General features: G+C 43.7%; 1 protein-coding gene across 2 annotated transcripts in view; it reads left to right on the top strand.

The window, feature by feature from the left end:
- The window catches only part of MED14 (mediator complex subunit 14), a 1,045,467-nt gene that overhangs the window by 669,084 nt on the left and 357,802 nt on the right, over window positions 1-18,581 (top strand). For both annotated transcript variants that reach the window (XM_085622933.1, XM_085622932.1), the window contains exon 20: window positions 16,701-16,853. In XM_085622933.1, coding sequence (XP_085479059.1) covers window positions 16,701-16,853 — 153 coding nt within the window. The remainder of the gene's footprint in view (window positions 1-16,700; window positions 16,854-18,581) is intronic.

Raw genomic sequence — 18,581 nt, 5'->3', positions numbered from 1 at the left:
CCCACCTCCACCTTCTCCACCCCTTCCACCTTCCCCACCTCTTCCACCTTCCCCACCTCCACGTTCTCCACCCCTGCCTCATCGCTCTCCGACCCTGTCTCCAGACCATGATTATCAAGGAGACCCTTACTATGATCCAGCAGATGTGCCACAAGACCCCACCCCTACTGGATCCCCAGACCCATGGGATGACTATAACAATCCGGAAATCCCAGATGTCCCACAGGATGACCTTTATCCATCTAGGCCATCCCCACCAGAAGACTCGTTAGGTTTTCACCACCTACTACAGAGGGCGGCACATTATCACGGGGTAGAGCTACATACTGACCCAGTAGAGGAAGATTTTCTCCTATACACCTTCGATACTGCACATAGGTCTACTGCTATACTACCTATGCTAAAAGGAGGAATCAAACATGCACCAGAGGTTTTTAAAGACCCAGTCAGGGCTAGGGTCCTGAACCCACATATAGAGAAAAAATATAAAGCCGCCCTCACAGATCCTTCATACATTAAAGGCCCTGCACCACTGGATTCCTTAGTGGTATCTATAGCTAGGAAGCATTCAAATTCTCAGGCGTCAGGCGAAGCACCACCACCTGACAAAGAGTCCAAGCTCCTAGACGCGTCAGGGAAGCGCACTGCGTCACAAGCTGCCAATAAATGGCGTATCGCCAACACTCAAGCGCTATTGGCCAGATACAACAGAGCGCATTATGATGAGTTAGAGACCATCATGCACCATCTCCCTGAAAAATACAGAAATAGGGCAAGTGAGTTGATTCAAGAGGGAAAAACTATAACTAATACCTCTATACGATGTGCCCTAGATGCAGCAGACACAGCCTCCAGGGCCATAAACACCAGTGTCCTCCTCCGTCGCCACGCCTGGTTAAGAGTTTCAGCGTTTAAACCTGAGGTGCAAGCCTCCATATTGAACCACCCATTCGATCAACATTTATTTGGTCCAAAAGTTGATGAAGCCCTCAAAGATGAAGAAAGACACTGATACAGCGAAATCCATGGGAGCCCTACAGTCACACACTCCTAGGCGCTCTTTTCGCCGCTCTTCCTTTCGGGGCACGGGTAGAGGCTACTCCTCAGATAGCGCATCTACGTCCTACAAATCCCCTCCTCAGTCTACCTTTACAAGGGGTTATCAAAGAGGCGGCTACAGAGGCAATAATAATAAAGGCAGAGGCAAGACAAATACCGCCCGCTCTGCCATACCGCCTACCCAATGACTTTCCCCCGCTCCCTCCAGACCATTCCACTCCGGTCGGGGGCAGAATACAAAATTTCCTTCACGTCTGGGAGACCATCACCTCAGACAGATGGGTGACCCAAATTATTCAGTCAGGGTACTGCCTAGAATTAACATCTACCCCCCAAACATTCCACCCAGGCAACGCCCAATGTCTCAAGAACATGCCACGTTACTAAAACAGGAGGTAATCTCCCTCCTGCAAAAACAAGCCATAGAGCAAGTCCCCATCAATCAGAAAAATTTAGGGGTCTACTCCCTGTACTTTCTGATTCCAAAAAGAGACGAGACTCTACGACCTATTCTAGGTCTCAGACCTCTTAACACTTACATACATTCAGACCATTTTCACATGGTAAACCTTCAACAGGTTCTTCCACTCCTCTCCCACAACGACTTTCTCAACACACTGGACTTGAAAGACGCATACTTTCACATCTCAGTACACCAAGCTCACAGAAAGTACCTCAGGTTTGTAGTGGACGGGCAACACTACCAGTTCACGGTGCTCCCGTTCGGGGTCACAACAGCACCAAGGGTATTTACCAAGTGCCTAGCAGTTGTGGCGGCACACCTCAGAAGACAGCACATTCACGTCTTCCCATATTTGGACGACTGGCTAATAAAAGCCACGTCCTACGACCAATGTGTGCACCACACCGCTGCTACAATCCAACTACTTCACCAGCTAGGTTTCACGGTGAACCACCAAAAGTCCCACCTGGTACCATCACATACAAAACAATACCTCGGTGCCACCATAGACACCTCAAAAGCCATAGCCTATCCCAATCCTGCCAGGATTGCAAACATACAGGCTCTGCGTCAAAAATTCATACTTCAACACTCTCCCAGCAAGAGTGGTTATGCAACTGATAGGGATGATGGCCTCTTACATTTTCATAGTGCCTCATGCAAGACTCCAGATGCGTCCACTCCAAGAGCGTTTAGCGCGCCAGTGGAACCAGGCCCAGGGGCAACTGACAGATCTGGTGTTGGTGGACGGTCGCACCCATCGCTCTCTGCAGTGGTGGAACACCACAAACCTTTCCAAAGGTCGACCGTTCCTGGACCCGGTTCCAGAAATAATCCTAACAACTGACGCATCGCTCTCCGGCTGGGGAGCTCATCTGTTACATCTAACAGTACAGGGCACATGGACGCCGCAACAGAAGTTACTCCACATCAACCATTTGGAGTTACTGGCAATCTTTCTAGCCCTAAAATCCTTCCAGACGCAGATTTCAGGCAAGGCAGTCCTCATTCGCACAGACAACATGACTGCTATGTACTACATTCAAAAACAGGGGGGCACACACTCTCCACAGCTCTCTCAACTAGCACAGAGCATATGGAGATGGGCAATTCCGCAGAAAATCTTTCTCCTGGCCCAACACGTCCCAGGAGTCCAAAACACCGTGGCAGATATGCTCAGCAGACAAACGCAACAGATTCACGAATGGGAACTTCACCCACACGTTCTTCATCCGTTCTTTCAGAAGTGGGGGCATCCACAGATAGACCTATTCGCCACCCACGAAAACAAAAAAAAATGCCCAAGCTTCGCCGCCAGATATCAACACCCATTGTCCAAAGGCAATGCGATATGGATGAACTGGTCAAACAAATTTGCATACGCTTTTCCACCTCTCCCACTAATTCCATTAGTGGTGCGAAAGCTACAACAGCATTCCCTCACACTAATCCTAGTAGCTCCAACATGGGCCAGACAACAGTGGTACACCACACTGCTGGAACTCTCGGTAGTACCACACCAAAAGCTGCACCTCTCACCATGCCTCCTAACCCAGAACCATGGAGAGATCAGGCACCCGGACCCAGCTCAGCTCAACCTTGCAATCTGGCTCCTGAGGTCCTAGAATTCGGATACCTTAACCTTCCCCCTGATTGCATGAATATTATCAGGGAAGCTAGACGCCCTACTACTAGGGCATGCTATGCGGCAAAGTGGAAAAGATTTGTTGTTTACTGCCACAACAACACAATCAACCCTCTAAATGTGTCCATACAGCACATCATATGTTACTTGCTCCATCTACAAAGGTGTAACCTAGCATATACATCCATTCGGTTACACCTCGCAGCAATTGCTGCTTACTTACAAAACAGGCAGCACCTATCACTTTTCAGGGTGCCTGCCATCAAAGCCTTTATGGAAGGCCTCAAAAGAGTAATTCCACCCAGCGTACCACCCTCACCTGTCTGGAACTTAAATATAGTTCTCACAAGACTTATGGGACCCCCTTTCGAACCATTACATAAATGTGAGCTGAAATTTCTCACATGGAAAACAGCATTTCTAGTGGCCATCACTTCCCTTAGAAGGATTAGTGAAATACAAGCACTCACTATACAGGAACCTTTTCTCCAAATGCATCAGAACAAGGTTGTACTCCGCACCAACCCAAAGTTTCTACCCAAAGTCATTTCTCCCTTCCATCTAAACCAGTCGGTAGAATTACCAGTCTTTTTCTCACAACCTCAAACCGTTGCGGAAAGGGGTTTACACACACTGGATGTTAAAAGGGCCTTACTTTACTACATCCAAAGAACACAACCTTTCAGAAAAACCAAACAGCTATTTGTCTCCTTCTCTCCACCACATAAAGGCAACCCTATTTCTAAATCAGGGATAGCTAGGTGGATTGTAAAATGCATACAGATTTGCTACCACAAAGCAAAACGAACGCTCTCTGTTCCCCCTAAAGCCCACTCTACAAGGAAGATAGGGGCTTCTATGGCTTTTCTAGGGAACATACCATTAGATGACATCTGCAAAGCAGCGACATGGTCAACACCGCACACTTTCACAAAACATTACTGTGTAGATGTGCAAACCAAGCAACAAGCTAGTGTGGGCCAGGCTGTACTCAAAACACTGTTCCAAACAACTGCAACGGATGCCGGTGGTTGCCGCTAGGGTTGGGTACTGCTATATAGTCTATGCACAGTGTATAATCTGCAGCTCATATGCCTCGAACGGAATATGCTACTTACCAGTATGCATCTGTTCTTGGCATGTAGAGCTGCAGATCTATACACGCCCACCCGGCTACCTGTATCCGTTCCAGTCTATCTTATTTAGATACAACACACATGGGTTTCTTTACTGTTATTACTACGCTCCATCTTTCCCTGCTGGCGAAAACAATCTGAGGATGGAGCCGAAGCCCATGCGCAATACGAACCAAATGAGGAGTCACCGACCTCGTGACTTCCAAAGACTTTCCAAGAGGAAAAACAAACTGCAAACATCCGGGCCCAACACCAGATGGCGATCTATGCACAGTGTATAGATCTGCAGCTCTACATGCCAAGAACAGATGCATACTGGTAAGTAGCATATTCCTTTCCTACTCTCCACCTGCCAAGCGTCTCTCCCCATCATGACAGCATGATGCTATTAAATGTAAGATTGTACTAGTGTAGGAAAGTAGGATCTGCTTTCATGGTTACCCCCCACTTTTTACCTAGTATCAGTGTGTTTTTACTGAAGTTTGCTGGGATCCTGCTAATCAGGATCCCAGAAACTGTGCTCCCTCTCCCAAAATGATTTTGGTAAGTACTTTTGTACTTCCACAATTGGCTACTGGGGTACCCTTATAAGTCCCTAGTGTATGGTACTGAGGTACCCAGGGCATAGGTACACCAGGGGTGTGCCATGGGCTGCAGCAATGTATTGTGCTACCCATGGGAGTCCACATCAACTCTGATTACAGGCCTGCCATTGCAGCCTGTGTGAGTTGGTGCTTGCACCTCTCACGACAGAGATAAGTTTCCTTATATCTGAGGTTACTACACTCAAAACGTATTAATCACCCCTATGGAAGGCCCTTCAGTCCTGAGGGCAGGGTGTTTGGTTATAAGCGTGAGTCTGCCCCTGCATAAGCAGGACACAACTACAAACCCTGTAGTTGATTCTCCAGGCTTTGTAAGTACTGTCAGCCATTTAAGACATATAGTGGAGTTCAGTCATTACGAGATGTCTAACTATATCATGGGTGCGCAGAACCTGGTCATGTTTGGTACCAATCATGTTGGACTCATACATCAACACTGATTCCTATGCCCTCTCGGGGGGGGTGGAGGGGTGAGGAGGGTTAGAGGAGCCCCCTGTACTCTGGTAACAGCCTTTCAGGGTCTGCCAGCAAGTTAGTGCTGCTGCCGACCACAGACACTTCTGCTCTCCCGCTGCTGAGCTGAGCTCGAGCAGGGGAAGGTAGAACAGTAGGTTTCCTGTAGCAGGGTGGAGTGACCACCTCCTACACAGGTCTTGGTGTATTGGGCTGGGGTGAGGGGCGCTTTCCAGTGCCACCAGACTGTATTGAAGGGCACATTTGTGCCCTCCTTGCATACTTGGGTTCAAGCCAGTTCAGGAACCCTTGGTTCCCACTCTGGTGCGAAACTGGACAACAGATCGGGGAGTATCCCCCCGTCCTGCCCCACCTCAGGGAGGAATCCCTGAATCGTTCCAACCCTTTCCTTCGGTATTTAAGGGCTTCCCTGTGGGTGAGTCCTCCGAATCGTCATGGAACAAGACTCACCTCTGAAACCAAGAAACTCTTCGACCTCCTGGACACTTGGACTACGACTGGAACCGAGACTGCATCAAGGAAGACTCCTGCTGCTACTGATCTCACTGTTCTTCAAGTCTTCTGCCTCGTCTGTGTCTGTGCTTTGCTCAGGTTCTCCAGAAGACCTGTGGGCATCAAGGGCATACCAAGAAATCTCCCTTGGAGTGAAGGAGTCACTCCCCTGCATCTGCAGGCACTGCAACGAAGCTGACCGGGCTGCTGCTCCGTTCGTCCTACGGACTTCCAGAGGCTCAGCAACACAGGTGGTAGTTCCGTGGCTCTCCAGAGGCCGGACCGGTCTTCCCTGCGATTTGCAGGACAGTATCCCTTGTCTGAGCCACTGGGACCAAACCCCTTAGCACTGCATCAACTTGCTTTTGCCAAGGCTTGTTGACCCTGCACTCCAGAAATATTCGGGCTACAAGAAGCTCCAGCACCTCAATCTGCGAAGATCAGCATCCTCACTGCATCCCTTGCACCGTGGGCCTCCATCTTTGGTGAGCTGCCTGAGGTCCTCTTGCGACTCCTGAGTCTTTGACCTGTGGTCCCTCTTGAGGGTCTTTTTCTGCCTTGGTGGCCTCCCCTGCTTCCTCAGGGCCTGCCGTGACTCCCCTGCACTTAGAGAGTCCTTTGGACCTTGCTGGTCCCCACGATTGCATATTTTTTACTCTCCACGGCAGTTGCGGCTACTAAGGCTTGTTTGTGCTCTTGCCGTACACCGACCACCTAGACACCGACATCCCACGTGTTGCAGCTCGTACGTGGCTCCTGGTTTTCCTCCGCATTGCCTAGTCAACTCACCTCAGCTCTCTGCAAGGGTGGGCATTGTGCTTACGTGCCTCCTGGTCACCTCTGAGTCACATAGACTCTGTTCCCTCTGCTTACAGGTTCTCCTCATCAAGAATCCACCTTTGGATTCCACCGGACATCTTCACGAACTTCTCCAGAGGCCTTTTCTCCAAAGTCTTCCGTTGTCGTCTGCGACAGGTTTCGATGTCACTTCACCCCTATGGACAAGGCTTCCCTAGTGCAGGTAACCTGGCTCCTGGGGCATCCACAGATCGGGTGGCTCGCTAAACTTCTGTCCTCCAAAGGGTTTCTTTGGTGTCCTTCTATTTTAAAACTGCAACTGCGACTTCTCCATAGACTTCTGTTGGGCACGTGACTGTGTTTCCACTCTGCACACAGCCTCCGTGGGGTTCCTAAGTACTTACCTTGGGTGGTTCTTTGTTCTCCTAGCTCCTCTGAGTCTTCGGATTCAAGCCCCCTTCTTACTTGCAGTTTGCATTCCACTTTCTTAGTACATGGTTTGGTCTCTCCCTGGAGGCCAGTTTATATTTGTGCTACTTACCTGATTTCTTTGAAGTACTTTCATGTGTACTATTCATATATCCGGCTAGAAGATATTCCAATGTGTCAGTGATTGTGTTGTGTAATAAATAGACTTATTTTTATAAACACTGTGTGGTTCTTTTTCATCTAGTCTACACTGTCAATTAAATGTGGAAAAACAAGCTGCTTTACACTCTTTAAAGATACTCCTGAAGGCTTCTCTCCACAGCTACCACGTTGAGAGTTTTCTATGGTTATCAAAGACCACTAAAATCATGATAAGGGTTGCCTGGGTTAGTGCAAGATGTGTCACTCCTTTGAGTGTACACCATATACTAAGCCAGCCTCCTACAACTAGCATCAGGCTGACCCTTTTCCCTTTTTTTTTTTTTTTAAACATAGTTTTATTGATTTTCAAAATTTGCACGTTACATACAATGGCATGACCTTTTATAGTACTTCTTTCATATGACTTGTAATAGTACATAGCATCCTGTCAATTTATCTGCAGCTAATCCCTCCTCACGTAATTGCTTTCCATAGTGCTCATCTCTACAAATAACGTATAACCCATCAAGGCTGACCTTTTTTCCATTGCAGGCATTCTATTGTGTAAGGAGACTACTCAGACATGCTTCATGCCATAGACTGTGAGTCCCTAACACTTCCATATTTTTGCTAAAAATAGCAGTATCACGAAGGAATAATATAAGGTAATCCTTGGTATTTCATTTAGCCACTGAGGGTAGGTTGAAAATAAAGCTATCACAACCTTAAAAAAAAGAAATTATGAGACAAAGTGAATATATTTTGATGTAGCTTTCTACTAGGTTTCAAACAAAAACTCTGCTAAGCCCAACAACTACCCATTCACCTGTAGCTCTTTGTTTTGATATTTATAATGACTAATAATCAGTGTGACATCTTTTCATCTCTCATGAAAAATGATCTTGTGCATATATTTAGCATTCTTGCATTTAACATAAGGTAATTATGATGTACCTTGTTGTGTAGGGTCCAGCCTGTTAGAAATCACAGTGCTTGCAAAGTTGGATTGGTACCACCATATACACTATTTGTAACTCTTTCTGGCCTGCCCAAAGAGCTTATATGCATCTCTGAAACCCCTGATCCTGATACCTTCTTTGACATTTACCGACAGAACTTTAAAGAAATCTGATACCTTAATGGAAAGTGGCCACCAAAATAAAATAAAAAATGCAGTAATTTGCAAATGAACACTATTTTGAAATTAATGGTGGTAACTTTTTGTCAGCCCTACAAAAAAACAAAAAACAGTCTGACATTTCTTTTGGGCTTTCTTTGCTTGAAAGGATGTTCTACGAGTTATGTTTATTGCCATTGGAAAATAAACAGACCAGCAATAATCAGTTACCCTCCATTAATATATGCTTTACATGTTATTAGAATTTGGAGGGACATGTCTAAGCTCATAAACTTTATATCCAAACAAACATGTAATTAAGATTCTGAAGTATGTCTAGAGTAACTCTGCTGGTGAGCAGTTGGGGCACTGGTACTTTCTTAGAAATTAGTGCTGTGATTACTGTTACTCTTTTTGAAATTTCACTGTGGGATTACATGTTTGCAGTCTTAGGAGTTACTGGAGCTCCCAAACGTTTTACCCCAGTGATGCATCAGATATAGTGTATTAGAAGAAGATTAATAAGGTTCAATCTCACCTTGATGAAATTTGTAATACTGAATTTGTGTAAACTGGGGTCACTATAGATGGTGACTCAGACACTACATGAAGTATCATTGATCACTGATTGAACGGATCGGTATGTCTGTTTAGACAATTGTCCATCATTGCACCAGTCAATTTCTGCCCGTGTTGTTGCCTGACCAGGGACTCCATTTCCCAGCTTGCATAGTGGCTGGAGCCGCCAACGCCGTCACCTTTGTGCCAGGAGTTGCATTAAAGCTGCTCAGGGCTCCCGCGGTGTGGGAGCCCTTCATTACACAGGTCACTTTCTGCCTGTGTTGCCATCTGACCGGGGACCGTCAGAGCCCGGACGAGGCTGGGCTGGGCCCACTCTCTAACAACAGGACTGAGTCTCCCAAAGATCCTTTATCTGAGGTACTTGTTGTTATCAGTTGTTATATACAAGGGTATGGCACGTAGTATGGTTAAGCGTAAGGACACCAGAATGCATCCAGGGGTTGGAATAGCAGGGACATTAGACTCTTTCCTAACGAGGGCTGAGTCGGCCCTGACCCACCAAATCGAATTAACAGAGAGGCGAGTCTCCCTGGACTCTCTAGCCATTCAGAAGCGTTCCTCCTTAGGATGCATAAGTGTGGTTAGATCCCCAGTGCCTTCTTCATCTGCACATACAAATGTAGTAGCCCTTGGAACCCCTGCGGCGTCAGCGACACCTGATTTTGGTACCACAGAAGAATCCATTAGATCAGCAATTGACCCAAGGGGCTGTGTTGCTACAGTTACCCCAGATATGCCCTCATCATCCCTGCATAGGAAAGTAGAACTACCTACAACCTTGGTGGTGTCATTGGTATGTCATCCTGATATTACTGAGGTTTCCACCAGATCTAAACTAGCCTCAAGGGGTTGTGCTGCCACAGCTCCACCCGTCATCAACAGTGAGCCCCCTGCAAAACGAAGAAGGGGTGGGGCTCCGCAAAAGCCTAAGCCACAACCCATCAAGCACAAAGGCCCTGGAGATATGGAACCAGGGACAAACTCGCATCCTCTGGCCAACGACGATACTCTCACTTCATTTGTCTGGGGAAGCGATGACGAACAGTGGAAAAGACTTGAGACATTGGTTTCTGTCCTCCTGAACCCCCATTAACCAAACTATCGCTTATTGAGGAGAATTTGCTGCACATTGAAGGGTTGGGTAGATTGTCGTATAACCTAGGTGCATGTTTTTGTAAATGCTTATGTCCTGAAGTAGCAGCAACCCCCGAGTATCCGCAGGGAGAGGGCCTCTGCCAAGGGTTCGTACTAATGAAGGTCAACTCTCACGCATGGATAACACAGTAGTAACACCCGTCACAACCCACAATTTTTACCCGTGAGTCCAATGGTGAACTCAATGAATACGGCTGGAAACATAAACCCCCAGTTATGCCCTACCACCACTACTGAGGGGCAGGTTACCAGTGCAGGGATGTCATTGCAGGGGGTTGAAGGGAGGGAGCACCGTGCAAAGTAGCGAGGATTAGACTTGCGGAGACCTCCCAACACACACCCGTCTTTACATCTTCCAAGGGCTTTGTCACCAGTTGTACTGATTTTGGTAAATGTCCCACCCCTGAGAGAGAACCAGTCTGAAACTACCGCCCAACTTATGAACAAATCCCTTCACTGGTTGACTCATCAAATAACCAGTAGGGAGATCAGGGGGGTTCCACTGGCAAACCAAGTTATAATGGCCAGAAGGGTAGAGAGGTTAGGACCAGCACAAAAAGCACTGGAGGGTGATTGTGTGGTTTTAAATTTTAACAACTGTTATATGCCGAGATTTCTTCTAGACCATCTATGTTGGGACCTATGCATAGGTAAACAAATTAGAGCATTACTCTATGTGTATTTTTATAGGCACCCTCACATGACAGCTAGCGAAACCAGTGTATATATGGGGGAGGGGCAATCAAAGAATGGCTCGCATGGCAACCCTAGAGAACAGATTTGCCCCCCTTAGTGGCCTAGAACAATGTGACTGACTAAATCCCCTGAGCACCGGACCCACCTAAGTAACAATGGGTCAATTAACCATCAAGCTTCTCACCCAAATAAGGAAAGTAAGAATGCCACCGCACGTGAACTAATAGGTAGTTCAGACCTGGTAGCTTCCCCACAACCAACTCAGCTATCTTATATTTCTCGGAACATTGCGGGGCTACAATCGAAATTAGAGTTCCGGGATTGGTCAGAATTCATTGAAACACACAACATCTGTGTATTTCAGGAGACATGGTCTACTAACCCATTGTATCGACCAGGATATCTTAATTTCTATAAACCAGCAATCCAAGGGCAGAGGGGTAGACCATCGGGAGGGTTAACAATTTGGGTAAAACAGAATATATGCTTTAGAACACGTGAAGTCCCCATTGACAGCCCAGACATTATGGCTATTTGTCTCCAGATTAATCCTAATGCTATGATAATAGTTGTTAATGTCTATGCCAGGGGTCTCACAGGTGGAAGACTGTCTAACACAGTTGACATCCTTGAGGATTTTTTTGGAAAGGACGACTGGTGACCATGATCTAGTAATTGCAGGGTATTTTAATACCACCTTTGAGACCATTGACCATGAGGACTATAAACTTACAGAAGAAGAAGCTGTACAATGGAGTATTCCCATCTTAGAGCTGCCCTCTATCAAGAGATGGTCTGAGGCAGCATTGCAACTTAAGGCTTTTTGTATGGAGAGGGGACTTAAGGCAGTCAATCGGCTAACACCTTCTGTTAAGCAGGGCTCTCATATCTATAATAACCGTGTGAGTTTGAGCCGAATTGATTATATACTTATTAATTTGGAACACTGGTCTTCTCTTAGTGACATGGAGGTTCAGGAAAGAGGTGAAAGTGATCACAATCCCCTTTTACTAAAAATGAATGCCCCAGGACCTAGTTTGTGGCCAACCTCGACAATGCTCTGTTCCACTAGTGATGTTCTGCTCTATAATGACATGAGGAGGGTGAAATGGGACACTCTAGTGGAAAGCGAGCAAACACTCCTAGGTATAAGGGCAGATGTCATCAACACACTGGCAGAGCTACATACTATTACCACACAGTCTTAGCTAAATAAAAATTTTACAAGGTCTCATGAAGAACTATTTGGTAAAATAAAGACCTATTTTTTAAAACCAGTTAGTCGCATGAGTAAGCAGAAGGGCAAAGATGTGAAGTGGTATAACATGGATTGTAGGGTAGCCTACATGTCATTGGCGGCTACAATAAAAAAGAAAGATCTGGCCACTGTCAAGTTAACCAGTCGGAAGTATAAGTCCGTAATGCATAAAGCTAAAAAGGACTGGGATGAATCAAGATGGTTAGACCTCTGTCAGGCCAGCCAAGGGAGAAACTTGCAATATTTTTGGCGGCTGGTAAAATGAAGGAGAGGGGGCAAGCACCTTTGCCGCACAATCATGTAGCTCCTGAAATGTGGGTTTCCCATTTTGCTAAACAATTCGCCTTAGAGACCAAGGGTGAGGTCGAAGAACCATATCAAATCCCTCTATGTGATGCAGTATTGCACTTTGATATGGGGGAGGTCAAAATAGCGTTGGGTTCAGTTACCAGTGGAAGAGCCCCCGGGCCCGACGGTGTCCCGATAGATCTTTTCCTAAACAATAGGGCTATCTGGCAAGAATATATACTCCTGCTAGTGAATGCAATAGCCAGCGGGGCATCCGTTCCCGACTCCTGGAGAGGTGCTGAGATTCTGCCAATCTATAAAAAAGGTGATCGTTCATGCCCTGGCAACCACAGATCAATTATCCTTATAGCTGCTATGCAAAAAATAATAGCAAGAATGGTACTAAACAGAATTCAAGACTGGATCACTGACCCCATTGCAGACAGGATTCTGCACCCACGTGAGTACAGTAGGCCAGGTCTTTCGTTTTGTACTAATTTACTGGCGTGTGGTAGTACTGGCGGGCAGCACCATCTATGCCGCTTTTGTGGACCTTAAATTCGCTTTCGATCTGGTGCCACGCAACAAACTCTGGTGGGTCCGCAAGGATTTAGGGATGTCTTCGGAACTATTATCCGTTGTGGTGAGTCTCCACATGGGAAATTTTTGCACAAGTTCGATGAAGTGCCCAGGGTAACATCACTAATCGATTCCCAGTATCCAAAGGGGTTCGCCAAGGATGTGTCTTGGCCCGACACTATATTCATTATTTATTAACGGGGTTGTCAATTATTATTCTACATTCCCACAGATGCACCATCACTTGCAGGCATGAAAACACCTATACTCCTGTTTACAGATGACACTCTTTTTATCTCAAAAACAGCGGGCTCTAACGAGGTTTGAAGGTTTTTGTGACACTCGTGGCCTGGTGATAAATGCAGATAAAACCACATTTATGGTACTTCACAAACATCTGGCTATTAAGGAAAGGGTGTCTCTTAATAATGAAAACCTTGACAAACAGATGTTTTTAATTACTCCGGGATCACGCTTGGAAGCTAACTCAACTGGAAGTCCCAGATAGAATCCATGGCTCTAAAACATCGACACCTAGCTGGTGCATTGTTGAAAGAATACAAGTCTTCTCTACCCAAGCCCATACACCCAGTTCTTAAGATCTATAACACCAAAGTTATAGCCTCCGTATTATACGGTGCTGAACTCTGGGGTTCTGACAATTTAACACCACTAGTTTTAGCCCAAAACAAATTTGTGAGAAATGTCACTGATCTACCTCCGAGCACTCCCCTCCAGCCAATATTTTATGACTTGGGTTGTAATAGATTGGATGAGATTGCCAAGTTTCGCCCAATAGCGTTTTGGCGTAGACTATAGACCACCCCTGAGCTATCGCACTATGCCACCGCTCTAAAAGATGTTTGGGAAGCTGACACCTCATGTAAAATTAAGTGGCTGCAAAATGTTAAAAAGACACTGGTAAGTATGGGAGTGCGGCATCTATGGGATGACCCTGAGGGCCAAAAATGTCCTTCAACAAATTAAATGAAAAAGCTCTACTTTTCTATGGTTGCGCAGAATAGTATCAAAGCCACAGAGACTGTCATTGACGGGCAAATATTTAGAGTTTAAGCCCTGTCCTGAGTACGAACATTTCTTGGATGTTATAACCAAACCAAGGGACAGACGTCTTTATTTTCAATTCCGGGTGGGCTCACTACCAGTGAATTCGTTCACATGTAAATGGCACAATTTAAATGACAGTAAGTGCAATTTGTGTGTGGCGCATGAGGAGACTTACTCGCACATTTTATTTGTCTGCCTGTCCTATAACGCACTGCGGAGTAAATGGTTGAAACCCCTATGGAGAAGTATGGGCACTAGGTGTAGTTTTATTGCAATGAAAATATTGTTGACCAATACAAATGCACCGTGTGTAATAGCCGTTGCTAAATTCCTAAGCTGGATGTGGCTAATTTGCAAGAAAATGATTAAGAGCCTCAAGACCACCGAATTCAGTGACTAGTAAACTGAGTAAGCAGATGTGAAAACGGGTAAGATACTTTTATGCTGGTAGCCCAACGTGTAACGCCTAATCCTAATTTTGGTTTGGTATAACCCTAGCTATAGGCGTAGTATCCTAATGATTTATATTCATTGTATTATTGCATATATTGATGTATTATTGACAGTTCCAAAATCGATCACTTTATGGTTTTTTGAGGATGTAGGTTCTCTTGGTTTATCAATTGTACACTTTTACGATATTTTAAGGAATGTGACATATTTTTTCTAAGTGTTTTGAGAATAATATCTGTGGTTTTAACATCATGAAGTTTTTAACTAACCTTTTAAATTATATATGGTTTCGCAACCCTTGATTAGTAATGGTAAATAATCTTATCATGCAAAAAATCTTGGGAATAGGGCATACATTTCCTCTTTTTTAATGGATACGCTGTCTGTATTATTGTTACCTTTCTTTTGTGGTCTTAAGTGATCGAAATAAAGATGAACTGAACAATTGTCTGTTTTTATCTGTCCCTGTTTTTGGTTTAATTTTGTTTTATATTTATTGTTTTAAATTGTTTGGCGCCGTACTGTGAAGATCTTAATTGCAAAGTTCCTCTTTTTTTCTTTTTCTAATTCTGGCACGTTCATTATGAATATTATGAAATTATGGATGTACACATTGTAAGGTTTTAAAACTAGAATTGTCAATACGCTATTCAATCTTTGTGTCTTTTAATACTGCTGTGGTACTGGATTTGTAGTGGTAACATATTGCCCAGGTGTTGAGTGAGGAGTGAGAGTAAGTTATATATGTGGGTTGACTATTTTCCAAGGGGAGATTGAACCTTACAACGGTGCTCTGTCCCTGTTCTATGTGGGACCCTCTCTCATAGTTCATTGATTAAAGGAAAAGTATCCCCTGCTGCTCTATGAACAATTTTCCCATCTCATACATTTGCAAATCAGCAACCTGGTTGCCATTGTACCTCTTTGCCAGTCATTAAGGTAATTATTCTGATATTAGAACCATTCATATGGTAGGCAAAGCATTCTTTAAGTAAACTCTTTTCTTAAGCAAACTTGCTATTTTCTTAATTTCTCGTCATCTTTCTTGGGATAGTCTTGCTACTTAATCCTGCTTTATATGAATATCAGAGCAAAACCCATGCTATGTACTAGAATACTAATAAATTGTAATCCTAGTTCCTAGAGGTTGGTATTGTCTTTTGATTCCTAAATATTCCTCCTTCCTCCCTGTAAACTAGGTGATAAGGTTAAGCTAGCAGGAAAGATTCTTCGCCCTTTTGACAAATGAAAAGTGAAGAGGCTAACTGGAACTGCAAAGCATGAGTGTAATTCTAAAATGAGCAGATTTAAGAATTTCTCTTCATGGGAAAAGTCATACATCGGTCTCATTTTTCACTTGTTTATCGGTTAAAAAAGGTCTGAAAAAAGGAATTTTCATCAGCCACACCACATTTAAGATGGTAACATGCAAATTACATTTTACTTTAAATAGGCTGAATGAACCATGTTGTCTCTTATTGACATGGTTTCTTTACAAACATGTTCTGCATGTGGCCAGTGATATTCCAATAGTTATGAAAAAGTAAAAACAACTTGTGACCAGAGATTTAGGGTTTCAAGTAAGTAAAGTTTTTAAATGTGGTCTTGGGAACCATATTGTTTTTACATGTGAATCAGTTGGCTCCTCTCCTTTGCCACTTGCAAGATGTAGAAGATAAAAATTAGAAGTTAAAATAGGGATAAAAGAAGTAACTCAGATTGAGTACAGCTACATGGAAACAGCCAGTTATGTTAAGTCTGAACTTCATTGTTGGATTTTTTGTGAGAGGTTAATGGCTAAAGAATACTAGTGACCTCTCTCAGATTTTATTAGATTTTTGCTAAGTGATTCAGGCTATTAGGCAATTGTCATGTCCCACATTGTAGGATATTTTATTTATGATACTGGATTATTGTATGCTTTCTGCTTCATTTATCTAACGGTCTGATTTCATGTAGTTATGATGTGTGCTAAATTAACATTACCTCATGTCTAACATGCAGCACTGTATGTAACGCATATTGTTATAAATTTTAAATGTTATCCCTCATATTGCTAGTAAGCTGTTTTCATTTCAGTGCTGTCATGTATAAAGCTGAAAGTCAGACTTTGCATTCTGTTTGCATAACTGTCTGTTTCTAAATTACCTTGTATACTGAATGTTATTGCACTCATTTTTCCTTCTTTGAAAACCCATTACAGTGCTGGCTTATATAGTTAAATTCAGTTAAAATATTCATCTTTTCATTTTCTCGTTGCAGATAAGCATTCAGTGGAATTCAGTGTACCATAAATTCTTAATTTCCTTGGGAACTGTCGGGCCGAACTCTGGTTGCAGTAACTGTCACAACATTATACTTCACCAGCTTCAGGAGATGTTCAATAAAACACCAAATGTGGTACAGCTGTTGCAGGTTGTGAATTTAAATTCCATCAGCGTTTGCAAATTAAATGTTTTATTAAAAGTTTTAAGTGTGCTATACAGTGAAATGTTTCAAGCAAATACACATCTTTTAAGCAAATTCCTGAAACAAATATTAATTCTACTACATGCAATCCTTTTTGCGTAATGAGCCAATTAAACTAGGTATCTCTGAAACTGCTTGAGGTGTTATAAAGAATAAAGATACAATGGTGTGCGTTGTGTAAGAACAAGAAAAATTGTTTAGAAGATGCCCAAGGTTAAACAGCTCTGTTTTATAACTTTATCGAAGCACACTAAGGCGTGTTTCTGATTGGAGTATGAAAGAGATATAAGCGCTAAAGTGGTGCGGGGACTTAAGTTAATGTTATTGCAATTATAAGTGCTTAAATAAGACAATAGATTAACTGGACTAAATCTGCTCACAACAAGAGAAATTGGCACTGATCTAATATGTCTGATATGAACAAACCGAAAAATATTTTATCTACTGTAACTCTGTTGCTTTGGTAGCCTCTTCATAGGAAAGCCATTTAAATACCTTTATATTTGAAGGCATTTAAAGGAATATACTATCTGACTCAGTCATGTTTTTTTTCTTCTTTTATCATCTGAGGAGCATCTTGTAATACAATCACATTTTGTATCCTATTACTCTAGCCAGGACACACTCTCTGATGTTTTATGTTATTATTTAGTAAAAAGAGAACAATTAATAATCGACCAACGGGACACATTGTTATAAAACGTTTTCAGGCTTAGCGCATGGAGAAAAATCCCCATAGAACCCATTCCTTGTGCACCCCCTCCCCTTTTTTTGTCACCATTATGCACCCAGCTCTAAATCTAAAATTGTATTGATACCCTTGTTGGAAACTAAGCTGGAGATGTGTGGTAAGCATAATGACTAAAATGAGAACATGGAATAAACCAGCTTAACCTGCCACCGAATCCTTTGTGTTTTTTATTTTTGTCAACTAATACATGTAAAAGTAGCATGAAGCTCAAACCAGTAATCCTAAGCATCTTTTATTTAAGCTTTAATTTATGTATTTTATCTTAAGTCCTCCGACATAGAACCTTTTACTCAGGTCATCATGACCCCATAGTAATGTGATAGTATGGTAATTCTGCTTAGGCCCATTACTATACATTTGATAACAGATCCGCAAAGATGGGACATCTGGGTTATTTCCATGTCATGACATTATCCTTTTTGCTGCCTGATTAGGAAGTTTGTTAGGTCTCGCCTGACCCACCGCATGCGCTGGTCTGGCGAGACTTATTGAGAGGGCTCCAAAAAGTGCTACCTGGCCAGCCTAGAGCTACAGTGCATGTGCACGGGCGCGCGCGCCGCGCTTTACCGCGATTTCCTTTCACTTTCGCGGCTTTGATGTTTGATCGCGATCTCGATCACTTTCACGGCCGCTTGGCATAGCCAATAAGTCTCGCTTTTGGGACCTTATAAGTATTTAGTTATGCAACTGTTGCATGGCTAAAGACTTATAAGGTCCCAAAGGCGAGACCTATTGGCTATGCCAATGCTTGTTTTTTATTAATATCAAGAAAACAAGACTTATTTTTAGCGCAGAGTAACAAGGGACTGTCAGTCATTTTCTGTTAATTTATACCCGCTATCAACCAAAACGCACTAGCCACTTTGTAGCTCCATTTCCATATGCTGTGAATGAAATGGGCTGTCTACTGTGAACACTTTCGA

The sequence above is a fragment of the Triturus cristatus genome, chromosome 8 (genome assembly GCF_964204655.1).
Source record: "Triturus cristatus chromosome 8, aTriCri1.1, whole genome shotgun sequence".
Taxonomy (NCBI): domain Eukaryota; kingdom Metazoa; phylum Chordata; class Amphibia; order Caudata; family Salamandridae; genus Triturus; species Triturus cristatus.
The sequence above is the reverse complement of the archived record's forward strand: the minus strand, read 5'-3'. Positions and strand labels throughout refer to the sequence as shown.